Source organism: Hyperoodon ampullatus, assembly GCF_949752795.1.
Source record: "Hyperoodon ampullatus genome assembly, chromosome: 1".
NCBI lineage: Eukaryota > Metazoa > Chordata > Mammalia > Artiodactyla > Ziphiidae > Hyperoodon > Hyperoodon ampullatus.
In genome coordinates, this window is record NC_136914.1 from 210,087,696 (window position 1) to 210,106,686 (window position 18,991).

At 43.5% G+C, this 18,991-nt stretch overlaps 1 protein-coding gene across 2 annotated transcripts in view; it reads left to right on the forward strand.

Moving 5' to 3' along the window:
• The window catches only part of RBM20 (RNA binding motif protein 20), a 209,245-nt gene that overhangs the window by 156,118 nt on the left and 34,136 nt on the right, over positions 1-18,991 (forward strand). For both annotated transcript variants that reach the window (XM_079706491.1, XM_079706492.1), the window contains exons 6-7: positions 7,376-7,510; positions 12,475-12,606. In XM_079706491.1, coding sequence (XP_079562617.1) covers positions 7,376-7,510; positions 12,475-12,606 — 267 coding nt within the window. The remainder of the gene's footprint in view (positions 1-7,375; positions 7,511-12,474; positions 12,607-18,991) is intronic.

An 18,991-nucleotide genomic window follows, 5' to 3' on the forward strand; every position in this document is an offset into this window, starting at 1 on the left:
TAGTTTTCACAGCCACCTTGGAGTTTATTTAGTGCTGGTGCCTCAGATGGGGCCTCCCTGGCCTGGGACGATACACATTGTTTTTATGGTTTCTTTCTCACCAGGACCCTGCACACCGGAAAACGTGTATAAATAAGGAAACTGAGGCACAGGAAAATAGAAATGTTTGTGAAAGACCAGAGGTTTAAGTGATAGGTTGTCCCTCAGATTGCTGGCTGTTTCTTGAACATCTATCTGTCAAGCTTGGCCTTCTGGGTCCATGGCTCAGAGCACTCTGGTCTCCTGACCGCCAAAGAGCATGGAGAGTTCTTAACTGATGTGGCACCCTCCCTCACCATGCCAGCTCTGTCCTCGCTCTTGTCCCCTGGACAGGGGTCACCCTGAACATTTTCAAAGAGAGCAAAGAGTGGAGAAACAGGAGACCTGGGTGGGTTTTGTTTTCTGGGTTTTTTCCTTTTCTTTTTACAAATCTGAATTATTTTTTCTTGTTGCAAAAACAGTAAAATAATGTAAAACATTTTAAACAGCAACAGAGATATAAAAAATAGAAAATCTAACCCTGCAGAGAAAGCCAAAGGTAAATGTCTTTGCCTATAGCTGTCTATCTCTAGCTAGTGTACGTGTGCATGTTTATTTACTAAAAGTGTATATTTTGGGGAAAGTCAGATTACCCCATATCATCTGTTGTGCAACTTGGTTTTTTTTCACTTAACATAAACGCTCACGACATATTTTAATTGATTTATAGACATCTTTTCACACCTGAACATAAAACACTATCAGATGTTGTAACACCATCTATTGTATACGTTTACCGTAATTCACCAAGTCTGCGATTGATTGGTTTTTCAGTGAGAGTCGTTATCACACATCTACCCCTACTTCATTGCCCACAGATTAAGTTCCTTACCTTCTCCCAGGTAAGTGTCTGCATACACATTGATGAGTGTGGACCAGATGACCTCCTGGTTTTAAGGTTCCGTGACTTTAAAGTTTACAGTCACGTTGAAGTTGCTCGGCACATGAGCCACCCAAGACCCGTAGGCAACCCGGCACCAATGAAAGTAGATTTTCTCTAAGTCAAAGCTAATATGCTTTATAAAATATTTGAAAGTATCAATAAAGACATCTGTTTCTATCCTCCAAGTTACACCAAGATCCATAGCTTTGGAACTCATGCCCATTCACTCTCTGCATAGTATGTTCGAAATCAACACCATGAGAAATAAACATTTGCCCTGTGTCTGTCCTCAGGTTTGTTTAGCACAAACCCAGCAGAGGCCCACAGACTGTGTGCCAGAGGAAATTAGGTCATATCTAAAGGAGATCAGGCTGGAGCAGAGAAAATTGTTTATTGAAGATCGAATCTACATTTGGTAGCTCTAAGAAGCACTTTGAGAGACTTCTCTCACCCCGCAGGCCTCTTGCCCTGAGCCACATTTTTATTGCAACTCTGTGAGTTATTTGAACTGGGGCTGTTCTTTGAACTCATCCGTGAAGCCTGTTCCCACCTGCATAGGAGGGCATTGAAAGGTCTCAGAATCTTCCTACCCAAGTCTGCTCTTTTCACGTTTCCACCCATCTATAAAAGATTTGCGGGTGACTTGAGAGGTCTTGGACTCGGCTGCATGAACCATTAGAAGCAGCATCTGGTTTTAAATGAGTGACCCCAGCCTGTGAAAATGTACAGCCCAGGCGCCTGATTGCACGTAGGGGCGTTCGGGTCATGCTGGTCTACGAGCTGACTGAAGTGTCCCCCCGGCTGGTGAAGGATGATTGTCCCCTTAGGTTAGTAATGAGGGCTTCAGTTACAGCCCAGACGCCTTAGCTGTCTTAGAGATTTGACCTTGGACTGGGAAGTTCCAAATGCACTGTCGCATGTGTGCCTCCCGGGAGCTCAGCAGGCAGACCATCAGGTGGGATGTTAGCGGAGCCCATCAACACCAGGTCTCACAGTTCTCTCTAAACCCAGCTGCTCTTTTGCCCCAGAGCACATCTTTTAAAATTTATTTTAGTAACTTTTAATTTTAATATAATTTAGACTTACAGAAAAGTTGCAAGAAAGGTATAAGGAACACTGCCCCCCCCATATACCTTTTGCCTAGATTTATTACTTTTTTTACATTTTGGCCCATTTACTTCATCATTCTCTCTCTGTGTCTCTTCTGTCTCTGTCTCATTATCATCTGTCTGTCCATCCATCTCTATCTTTATCTGTTCATCCATCCATCCATCCATCTAATGATCTATGCATATTTCTCCTGAACCATTGGAGACATGGTACCTCTTCACTCCTAACTACATCAGCATGAATTTCCTAAGAACACAGACTTTCTCTTACATAATCACAGTACAGTTACTTTTTTTCCCAGTCCAGGAGCATCATAGCACATCCTTTAACTGTTGGAGGAAAGAAGGAGACAAATATTTATTTATAGAAGCCTGCTGATGCCAGGCCTTGCACAAAGGCACTTTACATATATTGTGGCATTTTTGTCTTCTAAACGGTCCTGTGGAATCAACGTTTATTTTCCCTGGTTTATAGACAAACAAACTCAGGCTTGGAGAAATTCAGTAACTTGCCCACAGAGAGCCCCCACTGGGGAGCAGGGACACAGACCCAGGTCTGTCTGATATTCCCACTGGCCTGGCACTGGTGCCTGAAGACCATGAGGCACACACCTGATGTGTGTCTGTCCTCAGAGAAGCAGCGTTCCCACGTGTCTTTAGTTTATCTCAGTAGGTGATCTCAACTCCTCTCGTTCATTCAGGGTGTAGAGTCTTTCTCAGGGCAGAGCACGTTGGCAAGGTGTTCACTGCTTGGAGCTTATCTCCAGCCTGTAAAGATGAAACCAGCAGCAACGCATACAGGCCTGTCTGAACAATGGCCATGCTTGTGCACATATGCATGCACGCTGAAACAGCTGAGCACACAGAGCGGGAGGACAAACATTACATTCATTGGGACAGGGAGTGGGAAAAACACAGACTTCCTGTTTTTGCCCAACACAGTTGGGGAAACTTATCATTAACCTGGATCTTAGGGTTTAGCTTGGCAAGGCTTCTGAGAGGAGTGGAATTTTAGAACTTTGAGCCACATAAGCATGGATATTTTACATCTGGAGAGGACTTAAGATGTATAGACTAACTTCCTCGTTCCAGACACTGGGGAACTAAGGCCCAGAAAGGAAAACTAGTTTGTCCTTGTCATGTACCTAATCGGTCGCTGAGCTGGGACTGAAACCCAGTCCTCTGTCTTCCAAGATCAGGTTCTTTCACTACATCAGGAAGTCTTGTGCTTTTTACAGCCCAAACTGTTTTCAGTTATTACTCCTACCTCGAGCAGCACCTGTCCTGCATTTCATGTTTGGCAAAAGTACTGTATCTGCCAAAGTACTTACATTAGTGAGTAATTAACTAGCTCCCCATTTTTATGAATCGAAAAACACAGACACACCAAACAGACTTTCTCATCAGGGTAAGGATCTAACCAAGATGAGCATCTCAGTAAAGAAACTCAAAATATGATCTCAACTCAGGTTCTTTTGTTTGTTTGTTTTTAAATTTTTTAAAGTCTTTATTGAATTTGTTACAATATTGCTTCTGTTTTATGCTTTGGTGTTTTGGCCGCCGGACATGTGGGATCTTAGCTCCCTGACCAGGGATCGAACCCACACCCCCTGCATTGGAAGGCGAAGTCTGAATCACTGGACCGCCAGGGAAGTCCCTCAACTCCAGTTTTTTAAATGTCAAAAATAACAATCCTTCCTTGATATATTACCTTCAAAGACCCTTTAGGACTTGGACTTCTTAGAGAACCCAGGCTGGGAATTAGCATAAGGCATCATGCTGTCTGCTCCAAGGCACTCAGGATTGTGACCCCAGTGGACAGATTTTACTCTAGAAGAGTACCACCTAGACCGTATTCTGCCTTCCTCTCACCCCTTCTCCCCCATCGTCCAGAGTTCCCATAGGACGTAAGGCAAATAACAGCCATGTTTATATGAACTGTTCAAGGATAGAGTAGAGTGATTATTCATGTAACCCCACACCCTTTATGAATCAAATATGATTTTGAACCTAGTTGAGTTTAACAAAAAGATACTTTAGGTCAGTGACAGAAAGGAAAGTAGACTGAACTATCCTAAATCAAATATTTGCAAAAGAATACCACACATAAAAACTGTTTCTAGCTGGTTAAGGTTTCTCACATGCCCTGACACAAGACACAACACAGATTTTTGATGGGCAAGATTTTCATTTCATGGGTCCCTTAGAAAATGATACACTGAAGGGAACTGGTTAAAGTAAAGAAGCTGCTTGTGGCCACTGGAGGTGCTTTGCCCCAAGGGGCCAGTATCTTGGCATACCTGTAACCCATCTGCAATTCACCAGTGGAGAAACTCCAGATTAATATGATTAATTGGAAGATTACTAAAAATCTCATGAGTATTTTAAGTGATGACAAGGGTGTCAATAAAATCCAATTTCTATTGCTGATTAAAATCTTGGGAGGAAAAAGAGCCAATGAAATGTACTTTTTTTCTATGTAAATAGATACTTTTTTTTTAGTTTTTCAAAACAACTTTCTACTGAAGTAGAGTTGATTTACATGTTGTATTAGTTTCAGGTGTACAGCAAAATGATTCAGTTATACATATATATGTCTATTCTTTTTCAGATTCTTTTCCATTATAGGTTATTACCAGATATTGAATGTAGTTCCCTCTGCCGTATAGTAGGTCCTTGTTTATTTGTTTTATATACAGTCGTGTGTATCTGCTGATCCCAAACTCCTAATTTATCCCTCCCCCCTTCCCCTTTGGTCACCATAAATTTGTTTTCTATGTCTGTGAGTCAATTTCTGTTTTGTAAATAAGTTCATTTGTATCATTTTTTTTTAGATTGCACATATAAGTGATATCATATGATATTGTCTTTCTCTGACTTACTTCACTTAGTGTCACAATCCTCTAGGTCCATCCATGTTGCTGCAATGTACTTTTTAAATTTAAATAAAAATCTTAACTTAGACTCACTCGTTTTAGCACCTTTCTAACTTGTCTGCAGTGTGACTTCATATCGTTCTTTGGTGACCAGCAGCGGTGAGGGTGTTTATTCCTCGGGAGGCATGCTCTGCTCTCAGCAGTACTTGCTACACTTACGCTTGGATAAAAGCCTCTTGAGTTGCTCTTTCAGTCTGGAGGAGACAAAGAGAGAGACGCTGGCCCTCGTGCCCAGTCACTAGGCAACGGGACAGGCAAGGAGCAGGGTTGGTCCAGAACTGCCCTGCGTGTCTGCTCTGTTGTCCAAGCACACGTGAGCCCGGGCCGGCCACAGCAGAGTCACATGGGCAGAAACGTGGCTGGCTAAGAGGAGCCAGCAGAGTACCCAGCCTCAGCCCTCCTGTTGATAAACTCAGAAGACTGGCCACTTTGCCCAGCCCGAGAGCTCAGCTGGGTCTGCATTTTTGTGTGACCCCTCACCCTAATGAGAGGCAAAAAGATCCTGCCTCTTAGCCCTCCCTCCCTGGAGAAGGGCTCGGTCCTCCTTAGCCAGGTTCATACTCAAAGTCTCCCAGCTTATGGAGAGCACCGTTTGCACTTTAGGGAGGTATGGGCATGCTCTGGGAGCTGCCTGGGCCACACACTGAAGACCGTTTCCCTTTGGGAAAGTGCTTGACCTCTGGACACTGCAGAGAGGGAGGTCTGAAAGGGGCACTTGGGTTTCTCCAATTCAGGGCTGAACCGTCCAAGGAAATTCTTATTGACTCTTATTGTCCTCAGCCCAGATGAGACAAACGAGGGCTTTTCATGGTAGAATTACCCAATTATTAGCCCTTGTTAGGGATGAGACCTCAGACTTTCCCACTATATTACTATAGCAGAGTAGGACCCACATCAAGTGTAATTAGATGTTGAAGTTCACTTTATCATAGAAAGAAGATGGTGATTATGCAAATGTGGGCTATGCTATTAGTATGGGTTTAGAAAATTGCATCCTTCTCTTCCACTTTGGGTTGGCTTATGGCTACTAATTCTTGAACCTCCTGGAGACTCCAGTCTGATTAAGGTTTCCACAGACCAAACAGACACACTTCCTCCCTCCAGGAGCTTTGATTAGGCCCGGGTCTTCGTTTCTAAACTGTGTTCCTTAGAGATGCCTTTGGGACTGCTGGATGGGGGGCGGTGGCAGGGTGTTGGATCGCAAGGTTTGTCTAGAGCAGCACCTCTTTCTTTGTTGAATATGTTGGGCTGGTGGGCAAGCTTTTGTTTGAAGAAAGGATTTCAAGGCTAACAAAAATTTTGGAAGCCACCGCCCTAAACCAAAGGTGGTCGCTGTGAATGTCTATGTATATGTATTAAGTTCACAAATACTTTCTATGTTCCTTTTTCTTTATTGGGTTTTTAAAAAATTATGAGTCAAACAATATGAGACATATAAGGAATAGGTTAAACATCTCCCCCTTACTGCCTTCCAGTTCTTCTCTTTGAAGATAACCAGTACTGATAGGTTGATATGTATTGTCCCATACCTTTCTGTGTCTGTGCTGATACCCCTTAAAATGTTTCCATTGTGAAAAATTTCAAACATACAGAACAGTAGAGACAAGTGTAATTAACCCCTGTGTACTCATCCCCCAATTCCAATAATTATCCAAATTTTACATTTGCTTCATCTTTTTCTTATTTTGGGGGGGTTTTTGCTTTGTTTTACAAGAATAGCATCATATTACACCTGTACCTGGCAACCTGCTTTTTACTTTATCTTAAAAATGTTTTCCTGATCAGCTCATTTACCACCTTCTTTCAATGGCTACATCGTTTTCCATTGTAGGTGTGAACCATCAATTACTCAATCATTATGCTATTCTTGGACATTCAGGCTGTTTCCAAAAATTTTTGCAATAAATTATAAATTTATTATAATAAGTTAACTGCAATAAATGTCCTTGTACATAAGTATTTACATATTGGTGTATTTATTTCTGTAGGCTAGATTTCCAAAAGTGGGATGGCAGGATCCTGTGCTATATATATTTTAAGTTTTCTTCAATATGCTAAAGTATCTTCTCAGAAGATTGTAGATACACAACCTCCCACCAGCAACATATGGATATGCCCATTTCCTTATCTCTTCGACAGCCCTGGATGTGATTTCTCGTTACGAATCTTTTTTGTAAAGAGATGGCATAAAATCAATGTTTTATATCTCTCTGCAAATGGATTATTTTTCTGCATTCATTTTGTAAATTATAGTTTTTTGATCATTATTTGGGGGAAGATAGCCAATAGGAGCATCTGGAATAGATAGAGGGCAAGAAGGAAATGTCTTTTGAAGACCAAACCACTGCTCTTTGTTCCCGTTTGCGCAGCGGAAAACGGGTGCTGGCCGCGTGGTACACATCTGCAATCTGCCGGAGGGAAGCTGCACCGAGAATGACGTCATTAACCTGGGGCTGCCCTTTGGAAAGGTCACTAATTACATCCTCATGAAGTCTACTAATCAGGTAGGTCCGGGCACTTTCACACTGGTATGTACCAGATAGACCACACATTGGTGGAGGAGAACTACATAATTTTTTTAAAAAGCAGCTGTTCATAACATAAAGGGGTAATACACAGCTGGCCTTCTGCTTTTACAGCACAGAGGTTTTCATTGATGGTGGTGTTTTGTTTCCTCTTGTTTCACCTTACCCTTCTTGTGATGGATCCAGGCCCTTGTGAGTTACCTAGAAGTGAGGATGTGCTTTGGAATGAGGTGCTCATTATCACAGAAAAGCTAGCAGGTCCCTAAAACAGAAATCCATAGACTCGAGTCTTTTCACTGTGTTACCCACCCCCTGAGCTAATGCTACTGTCTTTCTTACCTTCTAAGTTTCTCATCTCTGAGGCTATGGATTTTTGAGTCAGCCAACAACTGACAGGGAACAGGTTATTTTCACTGATCCTTGGTGTTAGCAACTGAGGCTCTTGGTTCTCAGAGCAGAAGAGTAGGTGGGAATTAATGGATGCCTGGTGAATCTACGGAACTAAGAACCCTTAACCTATGAGGATTGACTGAATCTTTGGGGGTTAATATGTTTGTCTTCATTTCTAAAGTCAAAGGGGGTAGTTTATACAGTGACTGGTCAGAAGTAACAATATTTAGTATTTTATTTTTAATAAATATTTTAACTTCAGGAATCAGGAACAGGCATAGGAGAAATTCTTTTCTTAATTAAGGCGTGAACTTCGGAGACTCAAAGCCACCTTGGATCATCAGTGGTCTTCCTCTGTCAACCTGGATTTAGACTACTCATTTAGTCTCTTCATTCCTCCTTCTCAGAATTCTATTTTGGGCAAATTTCCAAAATTCAGCTTGCAACATGAATGCAGTGAGACTCACTGAATTCGTTTTATGCCCATGTGACCAGTGAGAGCTCGAGGTGCTAAAATGTTTGCATGAAGAAACAGGCACTTAGAGTCAGACAGAGAAAGATAAATACTGTATGATATCACTTATAATGTGGAATCTAAAATATACAACAAACTAATGAATATAACATAAAAGAAGCAGACTCACAGATATAGAGAAAAAACTAGTGGTTACAAGTGGGGCAGGGGAAGGGGCAATATAGGGGTGGGCAAGTGGGAGGTACAAACTATTGGGTGTACGATAGGCTCAAGGATGTATTGTACAACACGGGAAATACAGCCAATATTTTGTAATAACTAAATGGAAAGTAACCTTTAAAAACTGTAGAAAAATAAAAAATTTAAGAATTTAAAAAAAAAGAAAGAGGCACTTAGAAAGCTGATTGGCGGAATTTGAAAAAACCCTGACTTTTTTTTTTCTAACATCTTTATTAGAGTATAATTGCTTTACAATGTTGTGTTAGTTTCTGCTGTATAACAAAGTGAATCAGCTATACGTATACATATGTCCCCATATCCCCTCCCTCTTGCGTCTCCCTCCCACCCTCCCTATCCCACCCCTCTAGGTGGTCACAAAGCACCGAGCTGATCTCCCTGTGCTATGTGGCTGCTTCCCACTAGCTATCTGTTTTACGTTTGGTATATATGTCAATGCTGCTCTCTCACTTCGTCCCAGCTTATCCTTCCCCCTCCCCGTGTCCTCAAGTCCATTCTCTACATCTGTGTCTTTATTCCTGTCCGGCCCCTAGGTTCGTCAGAACCATTTTTTTTTCTAGATTCCATATATATGTGTTAGCATACGGTATTTGTTTTGCTCTTTTTGACTGACTTCTCTCTGTGTGACAGACTTTAGGTCCATCCACCTCACTACAGATAACTCAATTTTGTTTCTTTTTATGGCTAGTAATATTCCATCGTATATATGTGCCACATCTTCTTTATCCATTCATCTGTCACTGGACACTTAGGTTGCTTCCATGTCCTGGCTATTGTAAATAGTGCTGCAATGAACACTGTGGTACATGACTCTTTTTGAATTATGGTTTTCTCAGGGTATATGCCCAGTAGTGGGATTGCTGGGTCAAATGGTACTTCTATGTGTAGTTTTTTAAAGAACCCCCATACTGTTCTCCATAGTGGCTGTATCAATTTACATTCCCACCAACAGTGCAGGAGGGTTCCCTTTTCTCCACACCCTCTCCAGCATTTATTATTTGTAGACTTTTTTTTTTTTTTGGCGGTACGCGGGCCTCTCACTGTTGTGGCCTCTCCCGTTGCGGAGCACAGGCTCCAGACGCGCTGGCTCAGCGGCCATGGCTCACGGGCCCAGCCACTCTGCGGCATGTGGGATCTTTCCAGACCGGGGCACGAACCCGCATCCCCTGTATCGGCAGGTGGACTCTCAACCACTACGCCACCAGGGAAGCCCTGTTTGTAGACTTTTTGATGATGGCCATTCTGACAGGTATGAGGTGATACCTCATTGTAGTTTTAATTTACATTTCTCTTAACGATTAGTGATGTTGAGCATCCTTTCATGTGTTTGTTGGCAGTCTGTATGTCTTCTTTGGAGAAATGTCTATTTAGGTCTTCTGCCCATTTTTGGATTGGGTTGTTTGTTTTTTTGATATTGAGCTGCATGAGCTGCTTGTATATTTGGGAGATTAATCCTTTGTCAGTTGCTTCATTTGTAAATATTTTCTCCCATTCTGAGGGTTGTCTTCGTCTTGTTTATGGTTTCCTTTGCTGTGCAAAAGCTTTTAAGTTTCATTAGGTCCCATTTGTTTATTTTTGTTTTTATTTCCATTTCTCTAGGAGGTGGGTCAAAAAGGATCTTGCTGTGATTTATGTCATAGAGCATTCTGCCTATGTTTGCCTCTAAGAGTTTGATAGTGTCTGGCCTTATATTTTGGTCTTTAATCCATTTTGAGTTTATTTTTGTGTATAGTGTTAGGGAGTGATCTAATCTCATACTTTTACATGTCCCTGTCCAGTTTTCTCAGCACCACTTATTGAAGAGGCTGTCTTTTCTCCATTGTATATTCTTGCCTCCTTTATCAAAGATAAGGTGATCATATGTGCGTGGGTTTATCTCTGGGCTTTCTATCCTGTTCCATTGATCTATATTTCTATTTTTGTGCCAGTACCGTACTATCTTGATTACTGTAGCTTTGTAGTATAGTTGAAGTCCGGGGGCCTGATTCCTCCCGCTCTGTTTTTCTTTCTCCTTCTCTCTCTTTCTCTTTTTTTTTCTTTGGCTATTCAGGGTCTTTTGTGTTTCCATACAAATTGTGAAATTTTTTGTTCTAGTTCTGTGAAAAATGCCATTGGTAGTTTGATAGGGATTGCATTGAGTCTGTAGATTGCTTTGGGTAGTAGAGTCATTTTTACAATGTTAATTCTTTCAATCCAAGAACATGGTATATCTCTCCATCTGTTTGTATGGTCTTTAATTGCTTTCATCAGTGTCTTATAGTTTTCTGTATACAGGTCTTTTTTCTCCTTAGGTAGGTTTATTCCTAGGTATTTTATTCTTTTGTTGCAATGGTAAATGGAAGTGTTTCCTTAATTTCTCTTTCAGATTTTTCATCATTAGTGTATAGGCATGCAAGAGACTTCTGTGCATTAGTTTTGTATCCTGCTACTTTACCAAATTCATTGATTAGCTCTAGTAGTTTTCTGGTAGCATCTTTAGGATTCTCTGTGTATAGTATCCTGTTATCTGCAAACAGTGACAGTTTTACTTCTTCTTTTCTGATTTGGATTCCTTTTATTTCTTTTTCTTCTCTGATTGCTGTGGCTAAAACTTCCAAAACTATGTTGAATAATAGCAGTGAGCGTGGGCAACCTTGTCTTGTTCCTGATCTTAGAGTAAAAGAACCCTCACTTTTTGGTTTCCCACGCTTCTGCCATAGACTGTGACAGCATGGAGAAAGGCATGTCTGAAATTCAAAAGCAAATGTGAGGGAAGGAGGGAGGATGAGCTTGTTAAGCCCATGCAGTTCAAGGAAATGGGAGATGAGGGCCCACAGCAAGGGCTCCCTTACCACAAACCATGTTTCCTTTTCAACACTGAGGGACCAGATCATTGCAGCCTCAGTATAGTACAAATGCAACAAATCTAAGACAATAACAGTGACAAATCTGCCACAGCAGCTCCTGGGGTCAACTGTCAGGTCAGTCAAAACAGGCTATTTAGAAACTCCCTGTAGGCACCGATTGAGTGGAAAACCCGTTTCTTTGTAAGGGTTTTTATCAGAAAAGTTAAAGAGGAGAGATGCTGTGGAAACGTAACTGAGGGTCTCCTCTCTCTCCAGCTCACAGAGACGTGGCCTTCCTTCAAGCCTAGGGAGCCCCCGAGTTTTTTAGTGTATTTCTTTCTTTGCAAAGAAACTGAGAGTTCAGATACCCAGGGCTTGTGTCTGTCTCCTGTCATCACCACCACCGAATAGCAAGTTTTTCAGGGATGAGCCCAAGGTCACTTGTGCAGCAGACTCACTCCTCCCCACCCCCTTCCCTCGGGGGAACTCTGGGTTAATGGACCCTCCCATCCAGAGGGACTCCTGTGGCATGATGTAGTCCAGGATGGACATATGTAATTAAGAATAATGTTTGGTAACCATGGGGACCAGGAGAGGGGCCATCTTATAATGAGCTCTTTTGCTGAAGTTAATAAATAAGTCTCTTTGAACAGATGGGATCAAAGAAAGCTCTTCCTTGTACAGAATTTTTTCCTTTTTATTGAGGTATAAAACACATACTCTAAAATGCACTAGTCTTAAGTGTACTCCATTAATTTTTTACATGTGTACACCTATGTATTTGCTATGCGGGTCAAGATATAGAACATTTCCAGAGCCCCAGAAGGTTTCCTCATTTTCCTTCCCAGTCGGTATCCCACCACCAAGCCCGAGGGAAGCTCAGCTCTAACTTTTACCACCATCAGTTTGTTTTGCCTAATTCTTGAACTTCATATACATGGAGTCATACCTTGAACAGAATTTTCGTTAAGACCATTCAAGTCAAGTCCAATGTCTGTCCTTCCTTTCTTTCCTAGGCCTTCTTAGAGATGGCTTACACAGAGGCTGCCCAGGCCATGGTCCAGTATTACCAAGAAAAATCTGCCATGATCAATGGTGAGAAGTTGCTCATTCGGATGTCCAAGAGATACAAGGAATTGCAGCTGAAGGTAAAGCATTCTCTCCTTCATTCAGTCATTCAACAAGCAACAGCTAAGTGTCTCCTCCTTGTCAGCCACTGGCCTAAGTGCTGGTGGGAAGGAGAGCACAGGAAAAGATCCAAAAATTACCCACTGCCTTTGAGGATATCACATGGAAAGGCAAACCCATTATAACATGGCAAGAAAAGTGCTCATTGAGGTAAGTACAAGATGCAGAGGGGTGCTTGGGGCAAGATGACTACCTACCTGGGACCCAAGGAGGATTTTAAGAGAAGTCTTGAAAGATGAAGAAAGAAGGGAAAGATGGTTGCTTTTCAGAGGTGAGAGTTCCAAGCATAAACCCCTGAATGAAACCCAGACAGGTCTTCAGTAACTTTTTCTTCATCTGTCGCCCCCTTGATCTTTTATTCTCTCCTCCATCCTCTCTATGGTTATTGTCTTAAGCCCCATAGAAAGCCTTCTAAGCAGCACACGACTGAGTTGGCCGTTGTCCGAACTCAGGATTGCATTGAGGTAATTCCAAACAGGGCTTTTGTTTTTGTTTTAGCTTGCTCTACCATTCTCTTCATTTTTTCTTTCTTTTTTGTTTTATCGTGAAGTATAACATACAGACAGAAAAGTGACTCATTTTGTATTGCACAGTTGAAAAAGTAATAATGGGTGAACCCCATAAATCCCACAAAACCACGACCAAAGTCAAGAAATAGGACACGGACAGCACCAGGAAGACTTTGTAAGTCCCTTCTTGTGCTCAACCCCTCCCTCTCCACTCTCCTGGCCCAGAGATAACCATTTCCTTGCTTTTCCTTATTATTCTACTCCTCTCGATGCCTTTTTTAACATTATAGTTTAGTTTTACCTGTTTCTGAACTTTATGTGAATGGAATCATACTGTGTTCTTTCATTCAACGTTATGCCATCTATGTTGGGTGCATCTTTATTTTCATTGTGATATAAATGTCCATTGTATGACTATCAATTTGTTTAGCCATTCCACTGTTGATGGACATTTGGGTTGTTCCAGTTTTAGGGTATTAGAGACACTGCTGCTATGAACCTTTTCAAACATGTTATCCCAGTACCCATGTACATGTGCGTATAACCAGGGAAAGGTACATAACTAGAAGTAGAATTGCTGGATCACAAGGCATGCTTACCCTCAACTGTACTAGATGATAGCATTCCTACTAGTAGTGTCTGAGAGTTTTCAATAGCTCACCTTCTTGCTAACACTTCGTCTTGTCCAATTATTTAATTTTTGCCTCTCTGGGGAGAGTGTAATGGTTTATCATGATTTTATTTTTTATTTTCTGTATTAATTGAAGTTGAGCAGTTTTTCATGTGTTTGTTGGTTATTCCATCTAGGTCTTCTCCAGTGGGAAATTTCTTTTTAAACCATTTGCCCATGCTTTTCTTTTGGATTGTATCTTCCTATTGGTTTGCAGGAGTTCTCTTGGCTGGAGCCATTAGTCCGTTTGGATTTATTGTATTTAATGCCATATTTGTGGTTAAATCTAACTTCTTATTTTGTGCTTTCTACCGTCCTATTTAATGGGATTTTCCAGTTGACTTCAGCTCATTCCATATTTAGTAAGGGTCCATTTTGTTCAAGGCTCACAGCCCTTAATCTGCCTTCAAGGTTCAAGCCAGAAGACAAAGGCTCAGTGGTTGTTTCTAGCTAGGACTAGCATTCTGACAAGTCTACATATGTAGATCGGTAATGTGTCAACCAGTTGTCAAAGTCCTGATTCTGCTTTGCTTGCATTATTGCTTCTGAAGTTCCTTTGCCAACAGTTCTGCTTCAGGCAGAACCTGGCACTTTTTTTTTCCAACTCACGAAGGCCTGGTGCTTTTCTCAGACAAGTCAACGATCCCACCCCATTCTGTACCCAAAGTTCTTGTTCTCCTGGATTCTGCCCTGGGGGCTTAGAATTGAATGACTGCACTGAATTCCCAGGGGAGCTTTGGTCTCCAAATGAGATGTTGTCATAAGGCTCTAATCAGGATTAACTGCAGTACTCTGCTTCTTAAAGTACCAAAGGTGTTTGTAGTCCCTTATCAAGAGAGGTCCTTTGGGGGTGGTGCAAAAACTGTGGGTTAAAGAGGGCAGATGGTCAAAGGTGGCATTCAGCCAATGTTCAGTGAGTGCTCACTGTGGGTGGGAACTGGGCCAGGCCCCATGGATTTGGAGGTAGCAAGTCTGGGGAGGCAGAACACATAAACATAGAACCATCAACAGCCATGTGACCTACACTAGATTGCAGAGTGGTAGCGCCAGCCTAGCCTCTGGGCCTTCCCTCTTTGATGACCTTGGGCAAATTGCTTAACCTCTGTGAGCCTCAGTTTCCAGATCAGTAAAGGACTATACCTTGTGTTCTTTGATTTTAAGCATTTTTTTTTCATACATGGTCTCTTTGAGGCTCACAATCACCCTCCCCTATGAGGTGTGTAGGGTGGATAATAACGGTAATTAAAATAGTACAATAATACTAACAAGAATATATACCTTTAATTGAGTCCTGGGTCAAGTAATGTGCCAAGCACTTTAATACATTATCTACTGCGATCCTGGCGTCAGTACTGTCAGACAGGTATTATTATGTCAGTTTTACAGATGAGGAAACTGAGCCTCATAGGAGTTCAGTAACTTGCCCAAGATCATAATTACTGGAAGAGCCATGATTAAAACCTAGGACTGCTTTGGTTTTGCACTGTGTTTGCATCTCTATACTGTGTTTTTATAATCTCTGTTGTCCATGTGAAAAACAGAGAAATCAGGTAATTTGCTTACAGTCATCCAGTCAGTAAGCAGCAGAGATGGTATTCTAATAGAGCTTATCAAACTTCAATGTGCATACAAATCACTTATGGATCTCATTAAAATTTCTGATTCAGTAGGTCTGAGGCAGGGTGGTGATTCTGCGTTTCTCACAAGCTCCCAGGAGATGCTGATGTTTCTGGTCCTCAGAGCACACTTTGAGTGGCTAGAAAACATTGTTCCTGACCTTTAGTAAGGATTTTCTGCTTCCCAAGCAGTCACACTGCCTCTATGTGAAGGCATCTCAAGGCATAAGTTTCCACTGCATAGAAATATGTGCATTGTGGTCCCTATGTTGACCTGAATCAGCTAGAACTTTAGCATAATGGCTAAAGTGAAAAAAAGGAATGTTTTCACTCATGTAACTGAAAAGACCAGGAGTAGCCCTGGCTGCAGGCATGGCTGGATTCAGGGCCCAAATGCTATCATGAGGACTTGGTTTCTCTCCACTCTGCTTTCGGTTTGCTTGGCTTTGTCATTGGGGTCTCCCTGCGGTGGCCCCTGACAGCCCCCGGCTCTCTCCTCCAGGCGGTGCGATGGCTTCAGTGATTCCAGCAGCTCTGGCGCCTCAGCCTCCCATTTCCTTCACCAAGAGAAAGCTGGAGTTTTTCCTAGTAGCTCCCATAGAAGTCCCGAAAGTCCTTCCAATCAGGCTAGCTTTGGACATGTGCTCTTCCCTGAGCCAGTCTCTGTGGCAGTGTTGTGACTGGCCAGGCCTGTGTCACCTGCTGTGTCCTGGGAGCAGGCTGCAGAAGAGAGGATGGTTCCTGGGGAGGCAGACAGCAAAGCGCTGTATCCACATGTGTCACTGTATCCACATGTGTCACTGTATCCACATGTGTCTCTGGGCCAAAGGGCTACCACATGGGGTCCCGCCAGGGCTTGCAGAGGTGGAGGAAATCTTGATGGGTCTCTGTTCTGGAACTTTACCTTTTGCTCACCAGGCAAAATGGAGGGAGAAGAAGGAGAGATTTTAAGGCATTTTCTCCTCTCCTCTCTTGAATATTTCCTCATGCCAGTAATCTTGTCTCACTCTTTGTGGCAGAGATTTTATTCCTCAGGGCGTTTGGGGCAGAAACTTTCACGTAATAGGTGTCCAACAAATGTGTGAAATGAATGAGAAAGAGAAAATCTGAAGGAACAATAAAAAGTGAGTGTTCTCCTGCCTGCAGACCTGCGTGACAAGACTGGTTATTCTATAGAGACTTCCCCAGAGTCACAGTGTCTTACCGGCAGAAGGGAACTTGGAATAGTTTAAACCTGTGTGTTCCAGTCACTCCATCAGAGAAGTGTCAGGGGCTTTTCAAGTCCTCTTGCCCAGATGTTCTCATTTAGTGGATTGGGGTGGGACTGAAGCTCCCAGGTGGTTTGGGGACAGCAGGCCTGGTTTCAGAGCCACTGGTAAATTGCCAGCCTCCTAGCCACAGAGGTGGTCCCTGGCCCTGGGAAGCAGTCCTGTGAGTGGTCCATGATGCTCTTGGTTAGGAAGAATAAATCAGCAAATGATGATTGAGGGTCTTTTCCATATTACATGTGGTGCCGAGAGCTACAATGAATATGAGAATGGTCCTCTCTTGGGGAAAGTTTGCTGTCTCACTTGTGATTATTTTCCCAATCACAGAACAGCCTCCTGGGGCCACTGTCAGCCCAGCGCCCCCTGAAGTTCCTTCTGTTCAGGTCTCACGGCCCCGGAGAGGCAGGGAATGGGGTTATTGATCACAGCCATTAGTGGCACAGGGCCCCGCATGGAATGAGCGCTCCACGATGACTGGCTGGAGAGATGGAGCGATGGGCTAACGAGAAAGATCATGACAATCTGCAAATACTATATGCTGGGGTTGGCGGAGATAAACGGGGGAGATAAACAATTCTCGTGATTTCAACCTGAGTGCATACATACGGAGCTCCTAGAAGTTCAGTGGCAAAAGGCAGTGTGACTTGCTTGTGTAAAGAAGGGAGAGATTCCTGAGTAGGGCCTTGAAGGATGAGGCAGCTTAACGAAACAGAGAGGGGGTTTCTGGGCAGCAGTCGGGTGAGAAGAGATGTAGAGCCTGGAAAGCACACTCATGTCAGAAACAGTCAGGGCTGCTGGGACAGGATCTGGCTCTGACAAGTTCAGGGCTCATCTGGAAGGTTTCAGCATCTTCCTGGGACTCTGGAGACATGTAAAACAGCCGCGGAGGGGTCCGAAGGCACAAAACTCTCTAGCAGCTTCTTTTATGCTGGCCCAACATCCGCCTCCCTCTGAGGGCACACTTCCCTGGGACTGTATGGGGCTTGGAAGCTCACCCTTGTCCTAAAGTAGCAAGATGTGTTGACCAAGAGCACTGTGGATGGTCCCCTGGGGCTTGTTGACAGTGGAAATGGATTCACCGTCGGGGCGGGGGGTGGGTTCAGTATACCATTCTGTCTACTTTTGTGTGTGTCTGAAATGTTCTGCAATAAAAAGCTACCCCCAAACGTCATCGCAGACCTACTACGTTCTCTTCCGTGTCCACTCCCCTGCAGCAATTACAGCATTATCGTACCTGCCTCCTTTATACCTTTAACCACAGGATAACGAGGCCAGGCCTGAAGAGGAAGACTGAGAGGATTTTCTTAGAGTGAAAAGTTGATTCTGTTATTTGAAAGTCTTTGGCCACTTCTGACTCCTTCTCAGATGGCAGCTGGCAGGGTGTTTGAGCCAGAGAGTGCCAACAATTTGGAATTATCACTTAAAAGAGAGAAACTGACCTCTGGTCCTCAGAGAGGGATCATAGTGCCCATGTCCGCCAGCCCCAGCGTATAGTATTTGCAGATTGTCATGTCCTTTCTCGTCAGCCCATCCCTCCATCTCTCCAGCCAGTCATCGTGGAGCGCTCATTCCATGCGGGGCCCTGTGCCACTAACGGCTGCGATCAATAACCCCATTCACTGCCTCACCGGGGCCGTGAGGCCTGAACAGAAGGAACTTCAGGGGGCGCTGGGCTGACAGTGGCCCCAGGAGGCTGTTCTGTGATTGGGAAAATAAGGGGCAAGGAAATAGTTAAGCCCAGAAGAGGCTCTTCTAGTCCCCCAAGAACTCTGGATGCATCTCTTTGACCCCCGGGGGACCACATTGGGCCACTAGAGGATGTGTCCATCTGTGGTGCTTGATTGGCTGCTCTGCCCTCATGAGGCGGCACCCAGAGGGGAAGGGCCCGAGGGGCTGCTGTCTGTGGTGATGGAGGTGCAGAAGCCACCATGAGCTCCCAGAACACCTCTGGCTCTGACATTGGCCTGACCTGCCCGTCCCTGCAGGTCTCAACCCCACCACCCATGCTACCCCTGGGTAACCGGCAAAACCTCAGCTGCTCCCTGACCGGCCCTCCTGTCACCCCAGGCTCTCCTGGATCTGGACTGGAAGGAGCAATCACGAGGATATGAGATTCCAGAGAGCAGAGGAAAAGTGCTGGGGACTTTGGGGACTCTTTTTTTGGCCACAGAAAGTCCCTGATCCAACCCCCTCAGGGAATTTGTGTGTTCTGAAAAGTCGCCATGGTACCTTGTACCCAGTTTGGGGGCACATCCTTTAGCCTTCGCCTATTCCAGCTTGGC